The sequence below is a fragment of the Sturnira hondurensis genome, unplaced genomic scaffold, assembly GCF_014824575.4.
Source record: "Sturnira hondurensis isolate 20B ecotype Veracruz unplaced genomic scaffold, ASM1482457v3 Scaffold0014384, whole genome shotgun sequence".
NCBI classification, from domain to species: domain Eukaryota; kingdom Metazoa; phylum Chordata; class Mammalia; order Chiroptera; family Phyllostomidae; genus Sturnira; species Sturnira hondurensis.
In genome coordinates, this window is record NW_028087015.1 from 26,560,567 (window position 1) to 26,586,234 (window position 25,668).

Genomic DNA, 25,668 nt, shown 5'->3' on the forward strand with positions numbered 1-25,668 from the left:
CCGAGTTGGCTGAGTGCCATCCTGCAAGTGGAAAGGTCTCTGGTTCAATTCCCAGTCAGGGCATGTGCCTGGGGCAGGTTTGGGCCCGTCAGGGCACGGACAAGAGGCAACTGATCAATGTTTCTCTCCCTCCCTCTTTCCCTCCTTTCCTCTCTTTTTAAAATAAATAAAATCTTAAAAAAGAATAACATATGCTAAGGGCATTATAATCTAACACTACCATCATATTCCTCTTGGTTTCCCCCCCAAATCTGTGGAGTTTGGGGCTGGATTCAGATTAGAAGGTGGGTAAGTTTACATTAAAAATGGAAATGAAATCACAAAACACTTTTTAAAAAAATATTTTATTTATTTTTAGAGAGAGGGGAAGGGAAGGAGATAGAGTAGGAGAGAAACATCTGTGTGTGGTTGCCTCTCATGTGTCCCCTACTGGGGACCTGGCCTGCAACCCAGGCATGTGCCCTGACTGGGAATCGAATTGGTGACCCTTTGCTTCACAGGCTCGTGCTCAATCCACCGAGCCACACCAGCCAGGGCCCATGAAACACTTTTTTAAAGGCAAGACTTAAAGGGGCAAAATGCAGACACTGATGTGAAGCCCAGAGACCTCTGCAGACCCTCTGCTTTGCTGGGAAGCTGGACCGGCTCCCCTCCTCAAAATGTGGGGCCTCAGAATCCCTGCCTCCCCCCCCACCTCTGCAGTGGCACCTTCTCTGTGGGCATATTGGTGCAAAGAAATCTGATGTTTCTGTTGGTGATTGAATGTGTTTACAAAGTATATAGGCACCACCCACCTAATTCCTTAGAAGCACTGGCAGAAATAAATGGAAAGTAATGGCTGCCCGAGCAGAAGCACTCTGAAACTTCTGGGTAGATGCACGTAGAGACAGAAGAGAAAACCCCAGTAAAGGATCTAGACAGAACTGGTGTGCTGCAGCTGTAAAGCCGTTCCAAGGCGCCCTGGAGTCCTCAAACAGGGCAGTGTGCTGCTTTGGCGCAGGGCAAGCCTAGAGCTGACCAAAGAGAGCCAAGGTGGCTCAGAAACACATCAGCAGCCCCAGTGACAGAACTTGCCGGCTCCGTTCACAGAGCTGTCCAGCCTGAATTCATGAAACGCCTGAGGAGCGTGACATCCGGGGACACTTAACTTTCTACCTAACTGGGAAAACCTTGCTCCTTTACTCTGATCATTGATGACCTTCAAAGAACACGTTTGTCCATTTTCCTGTTGTATGAAGGAAAGCACACTGAGCATCACTGAAGAGCTTATTTAATACTCGTGCATTTGTTGAAGGACTGTCAGGTAGCAGGCTAGACCGGTACTAGGGACACACACACAGGATGTGGCCCTGAGCTCACTGGGCGAAGCAGGATAACAGCAAGAACCACGGCCGCAGAACGCTCTAGGAGCAGGTGGAGGTCCCTGGGCTGGGTGATCCGCGGGAATGGCCCACCCTGCACTGAAAGGCTCAGATCATTCTATCAGCAACAGAGCTCTTCCCTGTCATGATTCTCAGCCATGGACAGTGAGGAGGAAGCTGTCCCACCTCCAGGAAAGGGGCAAGTTAGTTTGAGAAGTGATCCCTGCATGGACCAGATATTCATGTTTCATTTCCCTCCAGGAAATGCCTCCTTCCAGTGAAATCACTGCGGGGCCACACTGAGCCCCCAAACCTACCTGCTCTCTCCCTCAGATGCACTCACATGCACACACACACCAATACACACTCAAGTTCTGCTCAGGAAGGCACCTTTCAGTTTTCTTATTAGTGAGTCACTTCCTCCTGCTAAAAACTATCAAATGCTAAAAAATTTCAGTTGAACACTCTTCTTAATTTGACCACATTTTTCACTGCTAATTGGAACTCTCAGCACCTAGTTGAAATGTATCTGTGTCTGCAGGAAGAATGCAATGATTCAGAAGGCGTCTGTTCTGTGGGACACAGCTTCAAAGCTTCCTGATCTCCGCTCTGGGACTGCACCCGCCCCCGGTCTCTGCGCACAGCCCACTTGAAGACTGACAGCTTCCCTTCGCTGCAGCACTGTGCCTGCTGCTCGGAGTGTGATGCTGGCGGGGGCCCTGGGAGCTGGTGATGAATGGTTGGTGCCGTGTGCCTGAGCTTGGGTTCAGGTGACCCCTATGGCTTAGTCACAGTGAGCCTCTGGATCCTTTTGGGGGGGCAAATGGAGAAGCAGACTTGCAGGGTCTGAACTTCCATGGAGTGTGACAGCCTGAGAAGGAGGCAGAGGACCGTGGCTCCATATCTGGGACCATCCCTTGCTGGCTGGGTGACTTTGCCTAAGCAGTTTTCACCCAAGTTCCAGCTGCCTCGTCTACCAAATGGACAGCATAAAGCCAGCTCTGCCTGCCTTGTGGCTTGTTGTCAGGTATACAATGAGATATATGGGGCCCTGACTGGTGTGGCTCAGTGGATTGAGTGTCAGTCTGTGAACTAAAGGGTTGCCAGTTCGATTCCCAGTCAAGGCACATGCCTGGGTTGCAGGCCAGGTCTCCAGTAGGGGGTGCAGGGGAGGTAGTCGCACACTAATGTTTCTCCCTCTCTTTCTCCCTCCTTTCCTCTCTCTAAAAATAAATAAAATCTTAAAAAAAAAACAGAGAGATGTAGGTGAATGTGGTCGTGTTTATACACTATAAAAAGTTATGTAAATGGGTTGAAAAGAGAAATGTTATTTTCATAAAACTGACTTTCATCCCTGGAGCTTGCCATACCCTTCCCCGATCCTGCCACTCCTTGGACCCTCAAGACAGGAGGCCTGAGAGATGATGGAGGGGATATTCTTTCAAGCTGTCAAACCTATAAAGCCAGGAGCTGCTGTGTGGAAGCACAGATTGCCCCGGGCTAAGCAGAGCTGGCCTTGCTGTCAGTCTGGGGAAGCGAACATGCCTACCTTCTTGCCTTCTCCGTATATAAGGGGGAACTTCAAGTCATCATCCTCAATGGTTTTGTATGCCCTGTAGGAGGATAAACAACATTTTAAAAAAGGTTTGCACTCAATTAGTGACCCTGCCCTGATCTCTTCTCCCTGAGACTCCATCCACTCACCACACTGCCAACCTCCTCCTTTCAAGTTATTCTTCCTACAGAATTGTGTGTGTGTGTGTGTGTGTACATATTTTAACAAACCAGAAAAGAACAAGGCTTCACATGCTTGCATGTAAGTTGGCATATTCAAAATGAGCAAGATGGGGGTTGGGTTTCTGTCCTGAGCATTTAGTGACCGTGCAGCAACGAATGAAGTGCCCCAGCGGCAGGGGACAGGGTGCTCGTCATAATCCGAAACTGTGAGAAACAGCAGCGCTTGGGTGGATGGAGTGTGAAAATGCTGCAAGAGCCAGTTCTCACCTTCCAGGGCTGTTTACGGCAAAGCAGCCTTGTATTGGCACGGCAGGAGAAGGAGTGTTTAGAGCCTCTTTGACCTCAGTACGATATTCAAGGTTGGCAGAAAATTCCCTGTTTCACAATAGCTATTAAATGGCCATTTGACACACAGAAAGCAAATTCAGCTTATGCTTCGGTGGTTAATTCCTGACATGGTTGCCCAGCGGCCACCACACACACACTGTAGGCTGGCCTGGTCACGGTAAGGCAACCGAAGAAGCCGTGCCTTTCCATTGTGCTCGTAAGGAGTTTAAACACTGAGCAAGCAGCCCTGGCCGGGTGGCTCAGCTGGTTGGAGTGTTGTCCCATACACCAAAAGGCTGTGAGTCCGGTCCCCATTCGGGGCATGGACGAGAAGCAACCCATGGATGTCTGTCTCTCCCATCCATGTTTCTCTCCTCCTCCCCTTTCCTCCCTCTGGTGGGGAGCGGGGGTGCAATTAATAAATATATCCTCGGGTGAGGATTTAAAACACGTTTTTTTAAGGAAACAGACATAGCACCCAATTACTGGCTGCACCCTGGGCAAACAGCTCTGCTTTTTTTGGTCTAGTTTCCTCATCTAGAAAATGGGGATAATCATACAGGGAGTCAACACTTTGGTACAGCGCCTGACACCTAGTAAGCACTCAATTTGTGATGGCTATTGCTAATATTTAGTAGATAGTTAACACCTGGCACAGTAGTCCCCTTTTCTCCAAAATGGGGTGGTATTGCCTATTCACCACCTCAGAGAAGTATGAGGAAGGCGAAGTAAAAGCTGGGGTAGGTTCTCCTAGATTAGGTTCCCGAAGCAAGATGCTTTTCTAAAACAGAGTCTCCTGAAAGAGGCGTGCGTGAAAAAACTAAGTTGGGAAATGGCCTCCCAGTCCTGGATATATCTAGGCAACTTGGGAGTGAAGCTGAAATAAAATGCATGGATGCTCCTGATATACAAAGGAATACACCCCAATTTCAAGAGTTCAACCCCAAACCTGAAGCAGGTACATCATTATTCTCCAGGAACTTGTTTCGTTAAGCTGGGGCAGAGTGTGCTCACGTCTAGCGCTGCTTTCTGGGCAGGTGGATGAGCCTCTGTGGACCCCAGGCCCCTCAGTCATCAGAGAGGGCAAACACCGGGGCGCGCGCGGGGGGCCTGCTGGGAGGGTCCCAGCCGGCTACTGAGTGGGACGAGCTAAAGGAGCATCTAGCACAGTGCCTGGCTCACGCTGCTGCCGCCAGGAGGTGAGCCCAGAGGGGCTCTAGAATCAGATTGTCAAAAGCAGAACCTCTTGTCCCTAAATCTACCAAATTTACACAAAATGGAAACGGCTACTTAAATCCTTTTTATATTCACACGAACCACTTAAAACACTGTAGTATACAAGCCATGGGGCTATTATTACAACATTGGCTCCGCTTGGGGGCTGAATGGGTTTGTAGGCCAAGGCTTCTCGACCTTGGCTGCACAGTTCGTCACTTGGGAGGGCTTTAAAATATCCTGATGCCCAGGCCGCACTGCGCAGCCATGCAATCCGAACCCCCGGGGATGGGACCCAAGCACTGGGAACTTTGTTAGGCTTCCCAGAAGATGCCAATGTGCAGCCAAGCTCGAGGACTACTCCTGTAGACCCAGAGTCGTTAGCTAACAGCAATGCCCTCTGGTCAAGTCGACCCTACAGATGACAGACTATGAGAGCCAGGGGAGAGGAGGGAAATGGCCTGAGAAAGGCTCCGAAATGAGCAGAAGCAGGACTTGGGGACCATGGAGAGGAAGTGTGGAGGGTGGGAAGACAGGCTCGGAGACAGAGGAGGACACAGTGGGGACAGTGCCGAGGGAGGGGCCGGGGCCTGGAGACCCGGGCGCAGGAGCTGGACTTCAGTGGGGGCAGGAGGCAAGGACTGGAGGGTCCATGACTGGAGATCACTCAGAGCTCAGCAGAGACAGGCTAAGGGGACTCTTTTTTTCTTTCTTTTTTAAAAGTATTTTTTACTGATTATGCTATTACAGTTTTCCCAATTTTTCTCCCTTCCCCCCCTCCACCCTGCCCCGCAACCCTCCAGCATTCCTCTTAGTTCATGTCCATGGGTTGTACATATAACTTGAGTCTTCTGTCTCCTGTACCATTTTTTATCTCTCCCCACCTATTTTATGCCTACCAATTACGCTGCTTCTTCCCTGTACCATCCCCCCTACTCCCCCTCCCCCTCCCCCCTGATCTCCCTCTGTGTGATGTCCATTTCTCTGATTCTGTTCGTGTTCTGGTTGTTTGCTTAGTTTTCATTTTCATTGTTTTTCTTTTCTTTTAGGTTCATTTGTTGATAGTTGTGGTTAAAGAAGTTCATCATCACCAAGCCCTTATTACATGTTAAAGGGGCTTATCTAAGAAAAAAAGGTCAAAAATATGAACAACAAAATGGCAACAAACTCACAACTATTAACAAAAGGGCGCTTTTAACAGGCTTGAAAAAGGCGGCAGGCAAACAGTTCTCTGACTCCACCACAGCCCAGGTGATCGACTTCTCTGAGGGCAGAGAATTTCAGGAGCGTGAAGTTTGTGGCACCAAAGCTCTGGAAGACAGACATTCATCCTGGAATTTCACCCACAGGATCAGACAATTGTAAATTCTAACATCATATTTTAGCTTCTGTTTCTTTGAGAACAACAACAAACCCCCTAAAAACAGAAAAGACAGCTCCGGATAAGGAAGGGTTATTCTATTCCTGCCACTGTTGTTTTTCCATCAGGTGTGGGTCCTGCCCCCCCACCCCCGCCCTGACGAGTGACAAGGGTGAAGGACTGCAGACACACAGAGAGAGCACAACCCTTCTTCCCGACAATCTTTCGGGGCCCTGAGCACAGTTCATCATGAAGATGTAGCTGGACTTCCCTCGACAGTTGAAGTCTTGAAGGATAAAGAATAAAATACTCAACAGTTAAAACTGGCAACTTGATTAAAGTCTGTCTAAATTAATGACAGCTAAAAATAATGACAGGGACTAAGATTTACTGAAAACCTTCTATATGCCAAACACCGGGCTCAGTGCGTGCTTAAATGCCTAAAAATTGCTCAAAGGCCCTGCGATGCTCTTTCTCACAGACGAAGGGACTGAGGCTGAGGGAGGCTAAATTACTCTCCCAAGATCACACACCACATTAGTGGCCCGAAAACTCAGACCTTCCCAGAAAACACACCAATGTGACCTCAGGGCTCAGCTCTGGGATGTCTTGTTCTGGATGATGAGTATCAATGAAATTGCTTGTTGTCCACCTCTCAGTGAGTGAAAGGCAGGCATGTGATGAAGAAGGACTTTTGGCAAACAAAGAATTTTCTCTGAGGCAAAACAAAAGGTGATCACGTGTGGGCAAAACTAGCAGCTGTTGTACCACACAGTCTACAAGGAAAACGAGAGAGAACAGCTGGGGGTGCCACCACCTTGTTCCGGGCCTGTCACTGCTTTCCAGGCGGTTGTGTCTGCAGCCAGAGTCCGACGGAGCCCCGTCCCACAGACAGCAGGGCTCCTCGGTCTGTTCTCGCAGTTTAAGGGGCTACCGCAGGCTCTGCCCACCTGAAAGGCCCGCCTGCTGTGCATTTCATTCCAGCCCACCTCTGGGCTGTGGGCTTGAACCTACGCTTCCAGCTCAGTCTGGCCTCCACCCTTTGCAGCTGGGGAGGTGAGCGGATGAGGGCAGCGGCTGGAAGCACGAGAGCTCTGGGCTACGCGCAGCACTTGGGGCTGGAGATGGACAGAAAGTGTTTCTTCTCTCATACCAGACCCTACAATTTCTGAAATCCTGATTAAATTTTTAAAAATAACTCCAAAATAGATTACTCACTGGTTTTACAATAATATAACTGGTCAGATCATAACTGATCGTAATTCAAATAATTACTTGAAGCACAGCTGAAAGGCTTCAGAAAGATTTTTAGAATAACTTATTTTGGGTCAATTCCTCTATGAATATTTATGAGGCCAACTGACAAAAAGATGAGAGGAGAAAAAAATGCAAAGCTTAACAAGAGGCAAACTAAAGGACTTTCTCTAACAGGAGGCAGCATCCTCAGAAGATTCTATAACCATTGTTTCTAGAGCAATAGCTGCCCTTGCAATGTTGATTCTGCAAAGCTGCGAAAACAAGGCACCAGCTGTCTGGGCTGCACTGGAAGGTGTGTGTGTGTGGGGAGGGCGGGGGGAGTCACCAGAACGAACGGACAGACCGCAAGGTTGGCTCTGCCCCCAGTGTGGGAAGCCTTCCTACAGTCCGCCTCACGTTGGGCCCTGGCCGCTGTCCTCAAATGGGCTGTGACAGCTGGCCATTGTCCTAGGACCTACTGTCCACCCGGTCTGCTGAAGAACAGCCCTGGTCAATGTCAATGTGTAAACTGTAACTCGAAGAGCTAACCGGCTGGAGTCTTTGGGGTGTCTTCTGGAAAAACATGAAATAAATGTAGTCTCTCCACTTGAGAGCTCTGGAAATCCTGGATGAGAGCTATCTCCAAGTTCCTCTTTCCTAGTTCCTTCAGAGGTCCTTCACAGGTCCTGGGGCACCACCCCTAACCACTCAAGTTACATCCATTCAAGTATTCATTAACCAAACGCCAAATACTAGGGCTTTCTAGCTTGTCATTGTCCTCAGAGAATGGCACTCAGAACTGAAAACACTTAAAATGTGGTCCACGTAAGAATGAAATGACTACATCTTCAATAGAGATTTTTTTTTTTTTTTGATCTTGTTCTTTTTTAAAGGACTGCAGCGTATACTTGCATCACATTGGGTGTACGTGTGCCTATGTAAGTGTGGTTTAGGCTCACAGATTGAAAGATGAGTGAAAACAAACAACCAATGAAACTCCCCATCAGTCCAGTTAGTCCACAAGAAAAATGTCTTGACAGGTTCATGGTCTCCTCTAGTTTACCCTTACACATGTTTTACTTTGAATGGAAAGCACCACTGCCTTCATAAATTTTATCTTGCTGTTTACAGTCTATTGTTCTAACCCACCCAGAGACATCGGAATTCACAGTTGCATCAAAAATATCAGCTCTTCTCCTATGCTATATTAATTTTTAAGTATATTTTATTGATTATGCTACTACAGTTTTCCCAATTTTCTCCTCAGTATCCCCCTTCCACACTGTACTCCCCGAGCCCCCAGGACCCCCCTCCCCACCCTACTTCATGTCCATGGGCTGTACATATAAGTTGTTTGTGTCCTGTTTCCTATACCATTTTTGTCTCTCCCCATAAATTTTGTCCCTACTAATTATGCTTCTTCTTCCCTGTGCCTTTTCCCCCTATTCCTCCCTTCCCCCTCCCCACTGAAATCCCTCCATGTGATGCGCACTTCTCTGATTCTGTTCTCGTTCCGTTTGTTTGCCTAGTTTTAGTTTACATTGTTTTTCTTTTTTTTTTTTTAGGTTCATTTGTTGATAGTTGTGAGCTTGTTGTTATTTTACTGCTCATAATTTTTTTCTTATTTATTTTTTAGAGAAGGGAAGGGAAGGAGAAAGAGAGTGAAACATCAGTGTGTGTTTGCCTCTAGCACACCCCACACTGGGGATATGGCCTGCAACCCAGGCATGTGCCCTGACTGGGAATAGAGCCAGTGACCCTTTGCTTCACAGGCCTGTGCTCAATCCACTGAGCCACAGCATAATTTTTATCTTCTTTTTCTAAGTCCCTTTAACATTTCATATAATAATGGCTTGGTGATGATGAACTCCTTGAACTTGACCTTATTGGGGAAGGACTTTATCTGCCCTTCTATTCTAAATGATAGCTTTGCTGGATAAAGCAATCTAGGATGTAGGTCCTTGCCTTTCATGACTTGGAATACTTCTTTCCAGCCCCTTCCTGCCTGCAAGGTTTCTTTTGAGAAATCAGCTGAGAGTCTGATGGGTACTCCTTTGTAGGTGACTGTCCCCTTATCCCTTGATGCTTCTAGGATTCTCTCCTTCATTTTCATCTTGGGTATGTAATTATGATGTTCCTTGGCATGTTCCTCTTTGGGTCCAAATTCTTTGGGACTCTCTGGGCTTCCTGAATTTCCTGGAAGTCTATTTCCTTTGCCAGATTGGGGAAGTTTTCCTTCATTATTTGTTCAAATTAAGTTTTCGATTTCTTGCTCTTGTTCTTCTCCTTCTGGTACCCCTATAATTCGGATACTGGAACGTTTCAGGTTGTCCCAGAAGTTAAGTCTCTCTTCATTTTTTTTTTTTTTGAATTCTTGTTTCTTCATTCTGTTCTGGTTGGATGTTTCTTTCTTTCTTTTGTTCCAAATTGTTGTTTTGAGTCCTGGTTGGTTCCCTGAATATTTTGCTTCATTTCACTTTGGCTATCCTTCATTTTTTCTTTCATTTTTTGACCAAGCCCCATCGGTTCTGTGAGCATTGTGATTACCAGGGCTTTGAACTCTCCATCAGATAGGTTGGCTGTCTCCTCCTCGCTTAGCTCTCTTTCTGGAGTCTTGCTCTGTTCTTTCATTGGGGCCTATTTCTTTGTCTTGGCGCACTAGTCTGGTTGTTCTAATTGACTTTTTCTTTAGTTTTTTGGTTGTCAGAGTTCGATGCAGTCCGATTTTCTGGCACTGCTGGTTATTTATTGATTTTAGATTGGTTCTGCGAGGAAGTGAAGGGTTTCTACCTATGCCTCCATCTTAGCTGGAACCTGTGTTATTAAATTTGATTAAGTAGTTCTGCTATCTTTCTCCAAGATTTGGAAAAAATGCTAAGCAGAACCAAGTCATCAAAGACCTTCCTCCAGGCCCAGCTCACCAGACAAGGAGCGTATGACCATTCCTTAAAGGCATGTGTATTGAACTGTGTACATTTGAAGAACTGTATCCCTGCCTGGCAGAAAGGCACAGAAGACAGATTCAACAGCAGGGGGTCGATGATGAGATGTTAATGTTTAAACAGGGGTGGGAGGGATGTGAGGTCTGAAAAGGCTGAAAACACTGATCCGGACAGACACAGTTTCTATCTTCGGTGCAGGCTGTGGGCACAGCTCTTGGGCTGCCTACAAAGCAACTTAACTGCTCTTCACACAGTGTTTCTCCATCTTGTCTAAAGCACTAATACATCCATGTACACCACTGCCATGACCATCCAGCCTAGAAAGCCTGTCGCAAAGGCGGAGATTGTTAATTGAGCCTGACCGACTGGTGAACCCGAGCTGTTTCCACAGGATGCTGCTCCTTCAGACCCCTGACCCCTGAGGAAAGAGGCACCAATCGCTCCTTCTACAGTCCTGCCCTTCCAGACCGACTCTCACTGCCACTCAATCATCCACCCCTCTGCTCACCCTCCCCCCTCCCTTTCAGAATATTCTCCCACCTTCCCTGAGGACTTCAGCGTCCGTTCATGGACTGCTTTTCCACTTTCCCTTGATGTTATCCTCAGGGACTTTGCATCCTTGGTGCTTCTGGAGTCCTGATGTGCAACTCCTACCTACCTGCCTGATGGCCTTCCTCACTGCTCTGTGTCAGCACCCTGGTCACGTGGGCCGCACCAAGAACACCCTCTCCCCCGAGATTTGCACTCTGGACCCTTTGCCCTCTCGCTCCCTTTGGGGCTCCCAGCCCCACCGTTCTAACTACCGTCTGCCTGGCTGCACTTGCCCCCGACCCAGCTTGTGCTTGTGGCAAATCTTTTTAATACTACTCCTGCTGGCAGCCTGAACTCCTCAGTTCTTGTGCTTAAAGTAAGAAGGCAACAATAGGAATTGAGTATTCTGTCTACTAACATTCTACCACATACTATCATCTCTACCTTCCAAATGGCTCCAGAATCGGGTATTTTCAAACCTTCCCGGCCTCCACCCTAGGGCTGACACCCCTGCTCTTGCCGACGGTGCTGCCGTTGACTCACCAGGCCTCTTGCCAATCAATCATCGAGGCAAGAGAGGGCGGCGCGGGGACGAGGGGGATGGCAGGGATGGTGTTGAAAACTGTTGGGTTTTGTCCTGTACCTTTATTCTCAGAGCAACCGGAGTCATTATTTCAAAATGTCAGATAACATCATTACCCTACTGTAACCCTCAATGGTTTTCCTATTAGCCTCTATATAATAGCCAAGTGATAAAATAACCTTCTTTAAAATCACTCTCCTCCCCCAAATTTCCTACCCCCTTTCTCTACTTGGTTTTTTCCATGGCATTTACCACCACCTAACATTTTAACTATTTTTCTTCTTTTTTTTTAAGATTTATTTATTTATATTTAGTTTTAGAGAGAGGGGAAGGGAAGGAGAAAGAGAGGAAACATCAATGTGTGATTGCCTCTTGCCGTGCCCCCTAGTGGGGACCTGGCCCCCAACCCCGGCATGTGTCCTGACTCAGAATTGAACCAGCAACCCGTTGGCTCACAGGCTCCTCAATCCACGGAGCCACACCAGTCAGGGCAGTATCTTGCTTCTTTATAGTGTTTTCTCTATTTCTTCCCTAATTTGCTCCCATTCTCCTTAAGTTCTATGAGGACAGAGCTTTTTGTTCTGCTACCTGTGGTATCACAATGACCAAAACGTGTGCCCACTATACAATGGGTGCCCAATAAACATTCAGCTGAGTGAGTAAATCAATGAATACTACTCAGCCCAGGTGGTGCCTTTATTCTCTGTGTTTTCTTGCTTAAAAATATTTTAAAAATACTTAAAATGTAAACTGTATATGTTTACAAAACAGAAGCAAAGCACCTTCTCGGTCTGTGACTGCCTACTCAGTGTCGGGCGTGCTGGTCACAGCCGACGATCCCTCACAGGCACGTCCTTTCCTTGCCTCCGGTCCTGGCTGCTCCCTGGAGCCTTCCAGACACATTCTCTGACATGTGCAGAGGTCCCCATGCAGCCACGTGGAGTCCCTTCGCCGTCTGATGAGGAGTAATTTCAGGACTCCTCCAGGAGGAACACGTCTTGTCTCTGTGTCAGTTTTGTGATCTCTAATCAGAAGAGGCTTTGCTTGTATCTTCAGCCTGGCTGGGAGGGCTGTATGCAAGCCTTCCACAACAATTTCTTTCCCTTTTAGTCCATAGGCATCACTCCTCAAATTACATTTTGCCATTAGCTTTCCATCACCTTAGAGTAGAGCCCAGAGATGCGGCCCTCCACGATCTGACAGATCTCTGCCTACTGGTCTGGTCCAACACCTTCTGTCACTCGGCCATGCACTCCTACCTAGCACGGCTCTCTTGCTGTTTCCTTAACAGGTCGTGGAGCCCGGGCCATTCTCCCCATACTGCGTCCCACAGCTGGCTGCCGAGCACCACTCACAGAGCTCTGCCAGCAGGCTCCCTGCCTTTTCTGCTTCCGCTCCGAACCGCATGCGCATAGAACAACCTGGGACAACTGTATCTATCCACGGATTTATTTGTTGAATTGTGCCCTCCTCCCACCCCGAACATTAGCTCCTGGAGGCAGGGACTCTGTCTTATTTACTGGTACATCCTCATTTCCATAACCACACAAGCACATTATGGATGCAAAGTAATTACAAGTTAAACGGATGGATAAATGAATGAAGGCTGGCACTTCCTCCTTTGCACACAGGCTTCCCTCTGAAGCTACGCGGTGCTTTCACACCCCCGTTCATTCTGCCCAAATGGCGAGCTTTCCTATGGCACAAATTCAGGCTTGAGTCCTTTGGGTAATATCATGGGCTTGTGTTTTTCATATTAAATTTTTTAGGTTCCCTTCTATCACCAGCATGGGGGCAGGGGACAAGAGTAGGTTTACAATTCTTTGTATGAAAAATACCACGATGAATAATAATACAAGAATAAACTCTGTGTTTCGCATACTCACAACTGTAAACCTACTCTTGTCCCACCCTCTATGTATTAGTGGGGAGTCCTAAAGTGTGACCCTCTTGCCCATTGCCTTCTCCTGGTAATTCCGGAATGGCAGCTTTCCCTGCAGCAGGCTCCTTCCTCTAACTCTGGTTAGAGCGTACTTCAGAGACAGGTCTCCTCCGACTTGGGAAAACTCCCCCATCTTGGCAGGATTTCTCCCTTCCCAGCCAGAGCTCCGCCCTGGACTCCCTAACCCACAGGCTGGGAACTTGAAGTTCACGCTTTGGCGCTACCCACACAGACCACTTCCCACAGTGCCCCTTCTCTCCAAAGTCATGACCTTTAATTAGAAAAGAAGACAGAAATACACTTGTTTTCCTAAGTCTTAATTTCGTTAGCAATACTTCAAAGTCATTTAAAAAGGGCATGGCCCTTTTTGGAGGAGTGAGGACCTTCTTCCCCCAGAGACTGCCTGATACTGTCCATCCACAAAGGCGACCCCGACGACATGCACCCCATGAGTCACATTCTTCCACTTGCTAACCTCTCCACACGGCCTTGGATGCCTCCCCTCCCCAGGGGAGCCGCCTTCCTGGATTCTCTCTCCCCCCTGGTGGGCCCTGCATTCAACGCCAGGCTTGAGTCAGAGGTTCTGAGGTCACATCTCAGTCCTCACATGAACCAGCTGTGTGAACTTGGGAAAGTCCCTCAACCTCACTGACACTGCTTCTTCAGCTGTGCGCTTCAGGGTCGGTTACAAGGATTAAAGGCAAATGAGTCTGGCACAGTCCTGGGTGAAGGAGAAGGTGCTATTTAACTATACGCTGCAGCCACGAAGGACCTGGGGGCCTCCGTCTCTCTTAGTGCAGATGTGAAGCACACAGAACTGGTGACCATTAGCAGGAAGACAGCACGTCCCCACAGGAAACCCGCCTTTTGCTGAGCTCCCAAGACTTCGTAATTCATACTTTTTCTACTGTTGCAAAAGATATCAACACATGAAGGACAGCACCTGGGCCGCTTATCCAGCCAAGTCCATGGTTCTGTTCTAAAGGGAAGACTCAGAGTCTCCAAAGGGTATCTCAGAGCTAATAATCTCAAGGAGGTGCTTGTGGGTTGGTCTGAAACAGTCAGAAAAAAAGAATTTTCCCCCTCAGCTAGGTGCTGTGATCCCCTCTAGGAGGGCAGTAAAAGCCACAGGAAGTCTCCTGTCTTTTCATTGTTATGCTTTTACAATGATCCCAATTTTCCTCCTTTGCTCTCCTCTACCCAGCCCCCTATCCTGCTCCCACAGGCAATCCTCACACTGTTGTCCACGTCCATGAGCCATTCACACATGTTTTTGACTAGTCCCTTCCCTTCTTCCCACCATCATACGTCCGGCTCAGATCTTGCGTCTCTTTGGATCAAACCTCAATATGCTGGGAAAATGCTGCTAAACGGTCAGGGAGGGTGAATCTGAGCCCATCGTGATGACATCAAGCTCACGTTGAGCTGTGGAGGGAGGAGGACCAGGCAGTCCGCAGGGCCCAGTGTGAGTTGGAAAAGGCCAACAGTGCACCATACATATACAGCAGGTCATTTGAGGGTTAAGAAATATTCTTTATAATGTTTCTGCCACAGGCTTGCCATTGTATAACAGGCTTTACTTCCTTGCAAATCTAACCTTTGGGTGATGAGGTCACATTTTGACGGACCAGGTCCCTGGATTTATGAGCTGGTTGTTGCTGTCAATCTTGATGACATAATTCCTGGGGAGGTTTCCATACGAGGCCAAGGCTCCGCCAACTCATGCCACCCTGTTTTCTCCTTTTGTTCCTTGGAGTGCCATTTAACTCTAGTGAAGCCTGCGGGCCCTACGCTACTACACAAGTTAGCGTGCTTGTGCTAATACAATGCAACAGTCTGGATTCAGGCGCAAACAGTATTCATGAGCTCCAACAGTGGGCTCAGCATTGGGTGGCGCGACTGAAGAGAGCTGGTCGGTGCAGTGCAGCTGGCTGTGAGGAGAGAAACAAACGAAACGGGGAGCCTTCTTGGCTCTCTCTCCAAGAAGACCTCTTCTACAACAGGCCCCCAGTTCTGTTCCCTGACATGACAGTTGCCCTTAAGGAAACCCCCTGATCAGCAGGGCCAACACACCAGACCTAGGAATACGCCCACCTGTCCCCTTCCTCCTGCCAGCATATCCCCTGAACCAGATCTTCTCTTCGGGCTGGAAGACCCCTCCTTCCTACCACAGGCCTACGGATGACGGCGAGAGGCCACAGAGCCAGCTTTCCATTCACTGGTCACGTTCTCTGGGACACTGGACTGGGCTAGAGCAGAGGTCACCCTTGGTGACCCACAGTCAGAAATGGAGCAATCTCGGTGACCCGGTGTACACACAAACACATCTCAAAAAGCAGTATTTACCCTTACCCTGTGATACACACTTTGCTCTTTTTCTTCTCCGCATGCTACTTAACTGGCTTAAAACGCTCCCTTCCATACACTGACGTGACCGCGCACCCCGAGAAGGAGCCCCTGCCCACAGCGGAAACTTTAGGTGGAGGAGCCGCACCTGCTCCTAGTGGGGAGCTGCAAACCAGGAGCCCGGGCTCTGACCAGATGAGACCAATGGGCTCTACCGGATTCATTCGTACATATTTACCGAGCACCTACTATGTGCCAGGCGCTGGCACAGGTGGTGGGGGTACATCCATAAATGAAGGTCACCTATTGAATCATGGGCCCAAGGCTGGCAGTGGAAAAAGATTCACACAGAAGAAAATGCTTTGAATCAGTCTTTTGAAAAGATAAGCAGGTATGCATGTAAAACAGAACCAATAATATTTCAGGGTAAAATACTCTGGATGACTTTTAGGGGAATTTCAGATTTGGAAATGATTTCTGATTCAGTACCCACTTGGTGTCCATCAGCACTTGGCTAGGAGACCTTCGGATTTTAATCAATAACCTTTAGATCACCCACAGGTATGAATCAGAGATCCTTACTTTATGAGCACATAAATTTGGAATTATTTCTGCTTTCTCAGAGACCACTCATTCGGAAACAAACACCGATTTCATTTACACTGGCCTCTATACTGTATGAGACCAAGTCAATATACACAAATCAGAAGTTAAACAAAATTGACCCCATATCCACGAACGGTGAGGAGAAAAGAGCAGATAGACAGTTCTCTGCAAAGAGGGAGTTACTGCGGAGGCCTGTTCCCCGCACTGCGCCCTCGGCCTGGCCTCACAAAGCTTCCCTCCCTGGGCAGTGCCGAGGGACAGCAGAGCCCGGGAGCACCAAGTGCCGCAGTGTCTCCCGGGAGAGCCCCCTCCCACGCACGCCCGCACTCTAACCTGCCTGAGCTTGGTTCGAACTTTCCATTCAACTGCCCTTGAACTGGTGAGACCACAGGGGACACGGCTCAAATATCTCCACCTCAGCATCCATGCTTTTTCAACTCTCTTATCTTAAAAAGGCATGAAAATTTAGCAGAAGCATAGACATAATCAACATTTATCTCAACACAAAAACATCCTCCCCTCCCCCAACTATAAAAACTGATATTTACCGGGTGGATTCCCATACTCTTCTGGAAGCTTCTGCTAATGCTCACATTACTCAGGCCCAGGGTAAGAATCACAGGTCTGGGAGAAGGTTGCCAGCCTCACCAACCGGAAAGACCCTCGGCTTCTGCATCAAGGTGGCCCACCGTCCTAGACGGTGGGCGACCGGAACAGCAACTGTTCATTCCTCTGCTGTCTCTCACCCCTGACGTCACCACGTTCTAATATGCCCAACATTTATGGAATACTCACTTCGTTCTAGGCATTGTTTTGAGTATATTTTTTAAACTTATTTACTTCTTATAACAACCTTGTAGGGCAGATATTAACACTAACCTCTACTACACAAATAAAATGGAGCCACACAACTAGGACAAATGGAGGTCAAGCTCACTTCTACCCCCAAAGTGCCTGGTCCTCTGCCCAGCTTCAAAGGGCTACGAGTTTGTATAAATATAATAAAATGGCATACTATGCGATGGGAATGCTTCATTACTAATCCCCATCCTCAGAGCAAATTATAAGGAAATTTTAAGTCTCCTTCACCCTCCAAATCCAAGTTTGTACACCGAGAAGTCACACACAAGTTCAAGTAAACCATGTCTTCAGGCTTTTTCTACTCTTGACAATATGGTAGGTCTACACGGTCACTGCAGAATTAGGTTTAACCTGAGGTTTGACTTCAAATTGTCTGGCTATTAATAAATTAAGACTCTTAAATCTCTACACTTAGGTGCCCAGTATTTCACAGGGTGATCCAAGGCCGCCTGGAAAGATTAAGCAAAACTGGGGAGAGAGTATTACTTACTCAGGACAAACAGGACGCAGAGCCCAGCAGGCCAGGTGCCCTGGGAGTGCGGTATCCTGACCTGCCATGTGCTTCTGCTGAGCCGAGACCAGCCAGGTTACAGGCACGAGCATCAGCAGAAAAAAAAAGAAGCTCAATGGGACTCTGACCCACTGCTGGGGCCTACGGGTTTTATCACCCCGTACCTTCCACCACCAGTCAGTCCAGTCCACGGCCCCTCCTGAACACCGGCCACCCTCGTGGGCAAAGAGTCACAAACCTGTTTAAGGGACTGGACTGTCTGGTGCTCTCTAACCAATCATTTCTGGAAACTGTTGCTCACACTCGTGCTAAGAATATCTAGTGCTGCCCACGGTCGATGTGTAAGGATATACGGCCATCGCCTGGGGGGCTTAAAAATACAGATTCCAGAATCTCAGGGATTCTGGAATGCGTTTAGTCATCACCCCAGATGAGACAGCTTCACAGTGGGTAAACATTTCTCTCCAGGTTTCGGTGTAAGATTGCAATCATCCACCTCTGGCTCTGTCCTGCCCTTGACCATCAGCACTGGGAGGGCAGGATTTTAATCTTGTCTCGCCAATGCCCACCACAACACCCGGCTCAGACTGACAACAACCCCACAGCGGTAAAGCCCTGCGCTCGGGCCTGCAAGCTGCTGAGCACAACAGAGAGCACGTGCTTTACTCAGGGAGACAGACAAGCCAACCTAATCCTTGTGGAACCGGTGCCTGGAATTCGGACTTTGGCAGAGTGTTACTGACTTTGCCAGAGCAACGTGACGAAGAACCAAAAGTAAACGTGTGACTGGCATTTCCAGTTCTTTCGGGAAGATCTGCATTCAGTCCTTCGGCACGAACAGACACAAAACCCTGCGCTGAAGAGGTCTTGGATTTACCTGTCTGAAGGAAAGGCAGCGTGACCACAGAGGGAGATCCTTTGGAGTCTGGAGCGGTGGTGCTCCAGCTCTCGGACGTGGGTTCCCCACTAGGCAGGGGTTTTAAGTCAGCTGATTCTGGGGAACACGCCTCCACAGGCCCCGGTGGGCTCATACCTTTGTGGGGTCTGCAGCTTGAAAACAGCAGTGCTGCTGTTTCCCACTCAGAAACCTAGTGGGCAGGGGAAGGGGGGCAGGGAAAAGAAAAATCTTCACCAAGCTCTGGTAAATGAAATATTGTAACCGGAAGCGTGTAGGCCGGACACAGGACAGCGTTTCCCTGGCAGAGTTGTACAGCGCCCGGAAATCTGTTGGCGTGCTGAAGCACTCACTTCTGTGGAATTCCCTTAAAAACAGGATCTTATAAACAGGTTGAGGATTGAATCGCCTGTCCTTCTGGGGACACTGTCAGCTCTGTATTTCTGCCCCCGTGTGTCGCCTTCATACTTTACATACTAAAACTGGGGTCACTACTGCCTTCCTCACCCTGGCTTTCAAAGTTCCCGGGGAGCTGCCCCCAGTTTACTGGCCCAGTTCAATCGCTCATGTCAGGCCCCCTCCTTCCCTCCGCACATCCCGTGTGTGAGTCTAACACCAGGACAGTAGGCCAGCTGATACACCCATACACCAATATAAGTGTGCACAGGAGGTTCAGATACTGAAGTACCGCCGTGCTCATCAGCAAACGATGACTCAGCGTGCCACAGCGGGTCGTGGGTGAGGGCTCCTAGGATGCACTGCAGCCCAGCTGGAGCCCAGTCCTCCCTGCTGATGGTTCAAATAGTTTCAATGTTACCTCTAGCTTCCACATTCTCCAAACACTTATTTTCATGCCTCTGGGCTTCTACTGGTGCTGTACCCTCTGCTCAGAATGCCCTTCCCTCCTGCCCTCAACCCTCTTGAACTCCCCCCATATTTCAGACCTTCGGTTCAAACACAAGGGTCTCCAAGAAGTCCGCCTGAACCCCAACCTCCCTCTTAGAAACAACTGCCTGCTCTGTCTCAGCCACATGGCCTTTGCTTAACCCCCTTTTTACAAGCCTCACAGTCTGTCTCGTTTTAGTTATTAGTCCCAAGTTCCAACAGATCTGCTTCTCTCACTCCTGAGATTTTCGGAACAGGTGTGTAGGTAAAGTTGTATTGCTCCACACATTCCAGAAAGCCAGCTGACCACCTCCATGACGCTGACACAGGCCTACCTGGGAGGGTTCCTCATGGGAAGACATGCTGTGCCACCGAGGGGCTCGGCACCCTGGACCCTTGGCATGGCTCAGGGGGGCTGCGGGACGCCTAAAAGGTCCAGCAGCTAAAATTAGGAAGGGAGTCAGAAAGTCACTGTACGGACCTCAAGCCCCCACAGGTAAAAACAAAAATGCCAAGCTAGCATCCCCCAGGGATGGAGGGGCTGGCTCAGGATGGCTTCCTGGTTGTGCCGACAGGGTCTCTTCTCCCAGATGACAGCCCCTCCGGGCACACTGGCGGGCAGACCCGCCAAGCACAAGTGGTCAGCACATCCTGATCTTACTTCAACTGTTCTGTTTCTTTTTGGTTTCTAGCCTCTTATTACTTTGAAAAACAAGCCTCTAAACCCGTACTAGGTTTAAACTTCCTGCAACAAGGACCATTATCTTGCTCACCCTTCTACTCTCCATTATTTCTAATGATTCTATCACTAGACCCATGCGGTGCTTATTACATGCCAGGCTTTCTTCAATGTACTCAGCTACACTGAGCCATGACGTCTTAATGATAAGCCCAATGACTAGGTCTTATCATTAGCCCCATTTACAAGTGGGAAAACTGAGGCACAGAGAAATGACATAATTTTTCCAAGACATACCTGGGGACCAATCCAGCCGGCAGCCTGGCCCCAAGTCCCTGTTCTTTCCTACTCCCCGCACACACAAAGGTTAGCCAAATATCCAACAAGTGCGCCCAGGGTTCCTCGGCTGAATGGACACTGGCTATTTTAACAGGGATTTTGCAAGCATTTGACATCCTGACACTTCCCGGGAACACCGGGAGCTAGTCAGCACCACACAGGGAGTGTGTACAACCCTGCACAATGGTCACCCGCGAGGAGGGGTGTGTGTGCCCTACGTGGGGGTGTATGAATGGGCAAGAAAAATGCTGCAACTGTGCAAAGGGTCCAAGGGCAAAAGAAAGGCTCGGAGGTAGTTCGGTCACTTTAGGAATGATAAATGTGCAGTTATTGAAGCAGACGGAGGCGAGTAGACCATCCATTGAGAGCACACTGGGTGGGCACCTCCCCCCCTTCTCCTCCCTGTGGCCTGACAAGGCCTGTCTGTCCTGGTTTCCAGCCGTTTGTAAAGACCTCAGAGCTGCCACTGGCCTCGTGGGCAGAGGGGCGGGGAGGAGGGCTGGGGAGCAAGGCGCCATTCGTCACTGTCAGGAGATGTGCTACACACAGCTCGGCAGGCTCTCTTCCCTGCTGCTCCCAGAGCCAGGGCTGCAGACCCTGAAAGACGCAGAACGCGCACACCGCAAACAACAGTGCAACATCTGGGCCTCGGAGCCCAGCAGAGGCCCCTCCCCCACCACGAGGCTGAGCGGCTCTGACTTCAGCTCCGGGAACTTGGAGCACCGGGACCTTTGGGTGCCTGGTTTCTGTCCCAGCCAATCTCTGTCCTGGGCAGTCTACTGAGGTTTGGGGTTAAAATTCTCTGGAATGATATCCAAGCCCCTCCTTTCTCTACAAAGACTTCCAGATTGCTTTTAGTAATCAAATTGCTGCCAAGGTGGCTCATAATCATTAAGTTATGAAAATATAAGTGGCCAGGAGGAAATTAATACCAGGTTTAACTAGGGAAAGGCCCACGTTCCTGTGAAGTAATTATAAAATTAAAATGTGATATTTCTCCGGTGAGTCTGAAAGCCTCCCCGTGAGGTCTGTGGCACAACAGGGAGGTCAGGATTCGCACCAAGGCAGGGCGGAGAAATCCTTCCGCGTCCAACCCTGCTAGTCAGGGATGTCTTCGGGCACATCTGCAAAGACTGGGTTAGAAGTGATTAAAAACAAAAAGAAGGAAAAGGACAGGGTTTGAATTTTCCAATTACTCTTTAAAACTCAAGAGTCAAGCTGTTAGCAAATGCAGGCTTTCCCAGTAAGACTAATAATGCTGATCTAATTAGACCCAAAGGCATGGCCAACATATAAATTCAGGCTCAAAAGAGGGACACTATCCCTTTAAAAACTGCCTGGGGATCAGTGGAAAGCTAATAAGGAGTGTCAGTCGGGGCTGCTTTATTAGGTGGCCCTCTGGAGGATAGAGCCTGGGGTTTCTGTAACAGGGCTTCTGTGTTTGAGTCGATAAATCAATTTATATTAAATGTGGTGCAACTCTGGAGCTGGCTTCCTAAAGCACCCTGCGGGGTTTCTCAGGCTGCTTACCCACATCCCTGTCAGCCTGCCTGGTGGTACTCTCCGAGGGCACTGAAAAGAGCAATAAGGAATACGCTAAAGCTGGTATGAGGGAGTTTATAAAGCTCGACCCAGCAGCTCCAGAGCACACTGGGCACTGCCTCTAGCAAGTTTCTCCTCCAGAGAATGTCTGGATTGTTGGGAGGGAGCCCAGGGCCCAGGGGCTGTTGCCACCCTAACCCCCCCTCCCCCCGCAGCTGAGCTGCAGGCTGCAGAGCAACAATGGAGGTCACCCCACACAGAATGGAAAAGCTTGGCAGGGAAGTTGCTTTTTCCTACAATCTGCAGGGTCTGAAATACTCTCCAAAAAGTAACAGGGAGAGCAAGAGAAGTGCCAACCTGGCACCGGTTTAGGAGGCAGTTGGGTGGCTGGCGGGGGGAGGGGTGCCACTGATGGGGGCCAAGGACGTGGGTCTTCCTTCAGGTTGATCAGTGAGTGATGACTGCAGATGAGTCATCCCTAAACACAATGACAGATGCCCCCGAACATCTGGAGAGCGTGCACTCCATCCCTTGGGTGACTCAGAGTCACAGCAGTGGGGCCAGAAGCCATAGAATGTGGCCACGCCATTTCCTTCTCCCTGGTTGTGCTCAGCTCTCCTTTAACACCTTTTTCTGCTGTTGGGATGTTCAGTTACAGATGGCTCCTGCATCGTCCTGCACCCCAACGAGACCCGCCCTTTATATAATCCAGGGTGCAGTTGCCGCCCACCCAGAACTTTTTGTGACGAAGGAAATGCTCTGTACCCACCCACACTGCCCAATCCGGTGGCCACCGGTCACAAGTGTCTACTGAGCAACTGAGATGGGGCTAGGGCACCTTGGGAAATGGATTTTAATTTTATTTAGCTTTAATTTAAATTGAGAAGGCCACACGTGGCTAGTGGCTGCTGCGCTAGAGAGCAGCACACAGAACAGAAAAGACTTCCTTTGCCTTAACAAAGTAGGGAATGCTAAAAGGAAAAAAGTGGTAGTTGACCCCACTCCATTCCCAGCGGAAAATCCTGATTTGCTCCTACTTTTAAGGGAAATGCAGGAGGGAAAATCAGCCTGCTGTGTCATCAGGATAGAATCACGAGGAGGGAGGGCTGTAAGAGATAAAAATGAAAGGCCGCCATCTCTGGAATCTTTCTAATGGAAGCTCGTTTCCAGAAGCTCTGAGAAGCAGAGCAAAGCCCATCCCCCACCAGACAAGGAGGTTAGCAGTAAGGCACACAGTTATTAGCATTTTACAAATAAATGAGTGGGGCCCAGGATTTGCCCATGGCCCCAGAATCTCGGCAGAGCAAGGGCCCGTGCCAAGGAGCCTGTCTCCCGAAGCTGTAAGCGAGTTAGAAGCCATGCCATCTCAAGTTACGTCCTGCCTGTGCTCTGAAATAGGACCATCATAAATGTTAGAAAGGCTTTGCTTAAAGAAAGAATTTGGGTGTACTTTATGCCTAACCAGAACCATCTGGAAGCAATCTCGCATTTACATGATGGACTTCTCTTCCTCTTTGGCCCTCGCTCTCTCTACAAATCCCATCAGCCGGGGAACAGCTGCCGCAGCCTCTGGCCCGATGCCAGGGGTGAAGAAGCTACAGCCCCCTCCCCCTCGAATGTCCTCCTGGGCCCCTGGCTTGCTTGTCACCCCATGTGGCTGGACAAAGAGCACAAAGAACACTGATCTTACATGGGCGAGCAAAATCAGCAGCGGGCGCAGGAGTGGGGACCTGGTGCTGCAAAGCCAGCTGTGAGAAACTGTTGTCTCAACTCCATCACATAGATGCTTGCCAGCAAACTAGGGCCTGTGACGGCTCCAGAGGCTGCGGGTCAGGACACGGGGCTCACAATGCCAGGGAGTGTGCATCGCGCAATAGCGGCTGGGCACAAAGGGCTCGGGAGGAGGGGCACCAGCTTGCATTGAGTTCAAGGCTGGGTATTCTGGCACCAGGACCAATGACACCAGGCACAGAAGGTGAGAGCTGGGCCACAACAGGGAACAATTCAGTGCTGGGGGTTCTGTGAAGAAAATGCCATTGTAAATCAAGCCACTGGGTGATCTATTTGAGGACAGGCCGAAAAGGAGGTGGGGGAGCCAGGGAAGAGACTGATTTCATTACGAAGGTCCTGGGGACAATAACCTTTTGTCCTCTATACAAGCTGGGCCTGCCAAGCTGCTCCACAGTCTCTGAGAAAGCACAGGGTGGGAGAGAAAGAATCCCCGCCAGGAGGCAACAGGCTCATCCTTAATTACGAGACAAGGCTTTCCAGGGCTGACGTCCTCTCCACCCTTCCTCCCCGGGGCACACACATCACGGAACGCTGGCGGGACACTCCCCATGGACAGCGGGCGATTTTCCTAAGCGTTGGAGGTCTGGTTCTTTGGGGATCTTCGCCACCAGCACACCCCAAATTCCACCCAGGCTCTTGGTGATGAGTGTGAAGCACCATGTTTCAATGTGGCTGATGTCCACTGGGTCAGAGTGAGAACTAGAAAAGTAATTGCCTAAGTATATAATGTACTACTCCTGAAATGCTTCGTTTCACCCTCTAGATGAATCCTCAAGGCCTCAAGGAGACACTAATCCTGGTAGATAGAGGTCCCCTGCTTAAATTTATGTCACAGCTCAAAACAGGATAATGGTGTCTGACCTTACCTTGAAGAGAAGTTGACTGGTGCACTGCATCAGAAAGAGTCCTGAACTGGAGTCAGCACCCTGGGTTCTATTCCTTATTCTGACTCGTTTGCATTGGTGGAAGCTGAGAAAAGTGCCTAATCCCTCTGAGCCTCCATCTGGTCCAGTAAGAACCGAGAATGAGGAGGAGCAGCCGTCAGCACCTGGGAGCTCAGCACAGGAGTAAGCAATGTACCCTCTGAAATGGTGCTACCCGGGTTTGCGTCCCTGCTTCTCCTCTTACTAGTGTGTAACCTTGAGCAACTCAGCCTCTGTGCCTCCGTTTCCTCGTCTGTAAAAGGTATCCAGCTCACAGGATTGTTAAGTATGAGAAATCACATCAAGTTCTCATCCCAGTGCCTGTCCCTTAACTTTCCCGGTAACTCACAGGGACCTCCACTGCTATCATGATTTGTAGGGGACAAGGGGGAGATAAGAATTTCCACCACAGGGCTATTTGCTGCAAGGATTAAACAGTTTGCAACAGGTGAAAACTTTACTCATTAGAAAGATTTCAGAGAAACTAAGTTCAGGGGCCAAGCTGAATTCTGAAGCCAAGAAACACAGTGGCACTAGGCAAGGGCTTCTTTGTGTCCTGGAGCCTGACACATTCCAAACACTCACCCGCTGACCCTTGAACAACGTGGGTTTTGGACGTGCCAACCTCTGTGCAGTGAAAAATCCGCACGCAACTTCTGACTCCCTGTGGCTACCAACACCTGCGGCGCTCAGGTTCCTCATACAAAGGGTGTAGAACAACGCACGCAAGCTGGCCCTCGGCACCTGCAGACTCCCACCCACAAATCTGTTTTCAATCCACGGTGATTCGAATTTGTGGAGGAGACACCCTGGGATAAAGGGGGCTGACTGTACATTCACTGAGAACTACCTGCATCTGTGTGCATCTGTGTGGCTCCAACCCATGCTGGTCCAGGGTCAACGCTAACTTAAGGCTTCCCGTGGGTAAAGGGCTGCCAATCTTCATCTCCTGGTCCATGGAATGGCCATCTTAGAAAGGCAGCAAATAGAAGTCCCATGTTTTTTATAAGTCCTAAAAAGTACCTGCTAGATCCCAAGTTTTCTTTAGAGGTTAAA

The 25,668-nt window shown here is 49.2% G+C and overlaps 1 protein-coding gene across 2 annotated transcripts in view; it reads right to left on the reverse strand.

Annotated features, from left to right (window-relative positions):
- Window positions 1-25,668, reverse strand: part of PPM1H (protein phosphatase, Mg2+/Mn2+ dependent 1H) — a 241,855-nt gene that overhangs the window by 35,809 nt on the left and 180,378 nt on the right. For both annotated transcript variants that reach the window (XM_037063062.1, XM_037063063.1), the window contains exon 7: window positions 2,911-2,974. In XM_037063062.1, coding sequence (XP_036918957.1) covers window positions 2,911-2,974 — 64 coding nt within the window. The remainder of the gene's footprint in view (window positions 1-2,910; window positions 2,975-25,668) is intronic.